Genomic DNA, 5,000 nt, shown 5'->3' on the forward strand with positions numbered 1-5,000 from the left:
ATTCTGTTGCAGCTGAATAACATGAGCAAAAACAGCTAGATTAATATACATTTAAAATATTAAAGTGTTAAAGACAAGTAAACTGTCAGTAATAAGATAGGAACAAACAAATCAATTAGCAATATCATAAATAAATAAAACTAAACAAAATTTCAGGCACAGAAACTGTTATTAAAAGTTTAAAAACACTGCATTGTTTTCTCTTTATAAATAAAATAAAGATTAATCAATTAAAGTTATTAAATATATTCAGTCAAGATCAGTGAATGATTTTCTTTTGTTCTTTGATTAACATTAATGACAGGCAGCACGTTTATTAGACTGCTGTCTCTTTAAGAAAAAATACTGTACATGTGTGTTTTCTTTCTCATCGGTTTACGTTCACGTAAGACAAAAAAACTGTTTATGATGATATACTGATGTAGTTTTCTGTATATTGGTCGATGAATATGAAAGAAGTCAGTTTTGGCTCGGAACAATCTTTTCTACAGTGGAAATACACGGAGCGGTCCGAGAACGGACACAAACCGGGAACCTGCAGTGTGACCGCCGGCCGCTGCTCTCTGTGCACGCGCTTGTGCTTCAGGTGCGCTGCACACAAACAGGGCGCATATTCTTTCCTTTCCTGCACTTAATCGTTTTTAATCAAATTGAAATGCGAATGCAGGAATCGTTAAGCAGAATCGAAATGCACGTGTCTTATCGAATACCCAGTTCTTGGAAATTTGGAACCGGTTCTAAAATGGAACCGGTTTTCGATACCCAACCCTAGTGATGAGTGTGTGGCTGATTTCAGCTGCACGCGCTTATCGCAGTCATATCAATGACAGTGTTCTAGGAGACGCTGAAGACCACTATCTATGGCTGTAACAGTTAGTTCCGAGCGAAATGCATTATGGGTAGTGTAGTTCGGAGAAATGTGCTCTCGTGACGTGTGCTCTCGCCGTGCTGTGTAATTCAGAAAACGGAGACAGAACATTTATATTCTGCTTTTATTTCAGTTCATTCAGGTCAGTCCACCCAGAGGTTTCTGCGCACTGTAACTTTGACACTTTTATCTGCAGGAGAGAGTAAAATGGCATGCATCATATAGATTTGTCTGTCTCAGATATCATTGCACGAATATGAATTAACAAGTTGTTATGCTGCCGCTGGAACGGATGAAATACAGAAAGGAACAGCGGTTATCAAATGACTAAATAATGATATTTGCTCAGGTGGGTGCTGGGGTCTTTTATATCAGATTGCAACGTATATTCATTTTGTTAATTAAACATTACACATAGTGCTAATTAGAGTTAAGCCGGTCGGCGTGGTAGCCCAGGCACACATAGATAGTAATACATGCGCTTCACATGTTAGAGCAGCAGCACATATGTCTTGGCGATAGATCTGCTTGTTGGGTGTTTTGTTCTTGTTTTGGCTTGTATTGTCCCTTCTGTGTCTCCTGCTTTGTGGGGGTTATTTCATGCATGTTATATTTGCAGCAGCAATATTTCTTACATGTTCACAGCAGCATGTTGTGGATGTATTGGCAGTAGCAAGTCTCAGTACTTGACCGAAATAAATTTTTATTATTTTAAGAATTGCAGATTCTTAAGAAATGAAGAATCTTAAGAAACGCCTTAACATCTTTCTCAGGAACACTTTTGTGAATCCGCTCCAGGGAGCTGCTCGGTGAGGTTTACGAGAAGGAAACACATTCACATACACTAGGCGTCACATCTGTGGCTTCTGTGGTGTGTGTATATAATGACCTCTGTGTCTTTAGTTCTCAGGCTGTCTGTGAGGTTCTGGATGGTTCTCTCTTGGTTCTGAGCAGCTTGTCTGATGGACCGGAGCTCCAAATGAAACTCAAACAGTTAACACACAAAGGTTCAAAGACTAAATACACAAACACAAATATTTTAAAAACACTAAGGTTACACAGGTTTTGACGTGATGAGAGTTTTTGTGGGGAATTGTGGGTAATGCACCTTGTTGCTGGTCTCGCTCTCATGGATCTTGTTCTGCAGAGACTCGACCTGCAGCTGCGCTTGTTTCAGTTCATCGACACACTGTCCCGCGGCGTGTTCGTAATGATGCAGCTGAGAATGCTGCTCTTCCATCAGGCCCTGAAAGACACCGTAAACATTAAACCATTTTAATGTACAACAGAAAAAAATAATATCATACTATTGAAATCTGTCATTTTTATTGTATAAAGCATTAGGAAAAATAAGCCCCGAATTTATTTGCTTTTAATATCAGCCAGTTGACACAGACACTGAATAAACAACACGTATACTGATCAATGAATTTAATCAAATGTGTGTCAGGGTGACCATGTTTCAGTTTTTCAAAAAGAGGACAGTAGGGGGCGGGGCTTCACGTAACCGTATAAGTAGCAAGGTTTTTTTTGTTTGCTTATTTTGTTTTTATAATAAATAAAAAGAAAACAAGTAGAAAGAATAGAAAAAGAATAGTGAATTCTAGTAACAGAGTCATTTTTGAATAAAAATAAATCAAGTCAACAGAACAGAAAAAGAATAGATAATGCAAGTGTTAGAAGGTCAAGTTTTTTAATAAAAAGAAAAACAAGGAGATAAAATAAGAAGCAGCATTAGAATAGAGAGTGCTAGAGTTAGAGGGTTTAAATGAAGATGAAAGATGTGTTTTCAGCCGTTTCTTGAAAATATTAAGGACTCAGCTGCTGGGATTGAGTTGTGCAGGTCATTCCAGCAGGAGGGACAGTTAATGTAGACGTCCATGAAGGTTTTATCACAGGTAGAATGAAAAATGTTTCAATACAAGCATTTCAGTCAAATGTAATTTATGCAATATTTCAAACCTTTAACGCACTTGGGAAATTCAGCCCTTGGCAACAGTTTAAATGTAGCCCAATTCTGTGGAAAAAACACAGACTTGGCAACCCTGCATCCAACAAGAGCAGCAGGAGTCAGATTTGACTGATCACAGGTCGAGAATAAAGAGAGATGACTGACAAGACCCTGCTGGAGTATCAGCTGCTCAACAGATCCTGTGCTCACTGACAAACATCTAATCTTGTAAGATGGGCTCCCTTTACAGGAGTGCTGTGATCGCGAAATCGAAAGTGAAAATAAACAGTGCAAACGCTCATTCAAAAATATTTAAATACACCGCATCCTGAGAGCGGCTCCCTGATGTGACAAAATTATGTACAATATAAGAATGTGTGAAGGAGTGGACATGAAATTCGCGGGAGTGAAACACATGTTGCGGGAGCAGGCATCGATGGTCAGATTCAGCGGGAGCGAGATTAAGAAGACAGCCAAATCCAGGACATTTTGGGCAATTAAGAAATCCCAGCCGGACACTTTTTGTAGGTCCAAAAAGAGGACATGTCCGGGGAAAATAGGACGTATGGTCACCCTCATGTGTGTTGAAATCCATATTTGAGTAAACCTGTCAGTAAATGATCCTAGTCAGGTTTAAATGCTGCTGGACTGGATTTCATCTCACTGCATTTATTCTGAAGCATCTGAGGTGCTTTAACTGTGATGCATTGAGGTCAGATGTCACTGTATGTGTGTGTGTGTGTCTGAGTGTGTGTGTGTGTGTGTGTGAGAGTGAGAGAGAGAGAGAGAGAGAGAGAGAGAGAGAGAGAGAGAGAGAGAGCGAGAGTGTGTGGCCTTGGGGGTTTTGTGAGAGAACTAGGCCAATGGTGGTGCCACGTTCTCCATGTTAACCTATTTAACTGAAATGGCTATCATTGGTTTAACAGAGGAGATTTCAGTGTGAACTAGAGTATAAAAGAGAGACGTGAGAAGACAAAACATCACTGATCGGATGATGGTACGGCTCTAACAGTGACTTCTTTCAACAGGTCTTATAGTGCTGATATCCAGCAGGAACAGTCTGAGATTTGAGGGTCTAAAATGAATCAAGAGGTTTGTGTTAGTTCATGTTCAGTTTTTGTTTAGAAGCAGATCATGTGCTGAAACCAAATTACAGTAAATAAGGACAGAGAACTGTCTGAATATTGACCGAATGCCCTCAAACACAACCTGCAGATGATTTTTCAGCTTGACGCTTTCCGACTACTTTTAACTTCAGCAATTCAATGCCACAATTGTATATCATACAAAAGCGACACCACAAATGTTAAAATGTATTAAAATTACCATGATGCTCACAGACACAAAATATAAAAAATGAGCAACATGACAAAAAGCGAATGGGACAACTGTGTTTGTAAACGGCTACATGCACAAAACACACGAGGCTCAGGGAGCGTCATCTGAACGCATCCATTTTTCTGAGCAGTGAACAGGGATCTGACCGTCCTGTTAGTGGCGCTTCACCTGTGGGCCGCTCCTGAGACGGAAGGGCAGGTACTCGTCCTGCACCTCCTGCCACAGCTCCTGCGCCGGATCCAGCTGGATTCTGGGCGGCTCTGGCTCCACCAGCATGCGGTTTGCTCCGTCAAACAGGTTCTCCAGGTCTGGACTGTCCAGTTTAGCTCCTCCATTAAAACACCCAGGACTCATCAGAACAGGCAGTTTGCTTCCCCGCAGGCTCTGGACGGGCCTGTACACACAGTCCTGAAGCAGCGACAGATCCAGAGCGAGTCTCGCTGGAGGAGCATCAGACACAGCGCTGCAGCTTCGGGCGTCACACTGGGGAACTTTGACGGGTGAAGCACCGTGGCTTTTCTCCAGTGACTCCAGTGATCCGCCGGAGCTCCCGCGGTCTCGGAGCGTGCGCTCACCGTCTGACGAGCGTGATGTCGTGCGCTGCGTCTCAGGCACCAGCGTGTTTGAAGTCACGGTTGTGGTCTGTTCCTCCCCACACACGCTTCCGGCGCCGCTGGCCGAGTAACGTGTGGATGGGCCGCAGGAAAGGCTCCTCGCCACCTTCCTGGGCACCTTACACACGGCCTCGTAGTCGGAGTCGGGCACACGCAACACCCTGCAGACCCTGCACCTTGGCGAGCGATGCCAACATGAGGAAACCTCTGACGCGTGGCAAGGAGGATC

The 5,000-nt window shown here is 42.6% G+C and overlaps 1 protein-coding gene across 1 annotated transcript in view; it reads right to left on the minus strand.

Moving 5' to 3' along the window:
* LOC109084737 (myomegalin-like) overlaps nt 1-5,000 on the minus strand; it is a 37,403-nt gene that overhangs the window by 31,371 nt on the left and 1,032 nt on the right. Inside the window, exons 2-4 of the mRNA XM_042768192.1 lie at nt 4,326-5,000; nt 1,977-2,114; nt 1,758-1,853 (exon numbers count right to left, since the gene is read on the minus strand). The exon at nt 4,326-5,000 is cut by the window's right edge and continues 499 nt beyond it. Of these exons, the coding sequence (XP_042624126.1) occupies nt 1,758-1,853; nt 1,977-2,114; nt 4,326-5,000 (909 nt within the window). The remainder of the gene's footprint in view (nt 1-1,757; nt 1,854-1,976; nt 2,115-4,325) is intronic.

Source organism: Cyprinus carpio, chromosome A2 (assembly GCF_018340385.1).
Source record: "Cyprinus carpio isolate SPL01 chromosome A2, ASM1834038v1, whole genome shotgun sequence".
Lineage (NCBI taxonomy): Eukaryota > Metazoa > Chordata > Actinopteri > Cypriniformes > Cyprinidae > Cyprinus > Cyprinus carpio.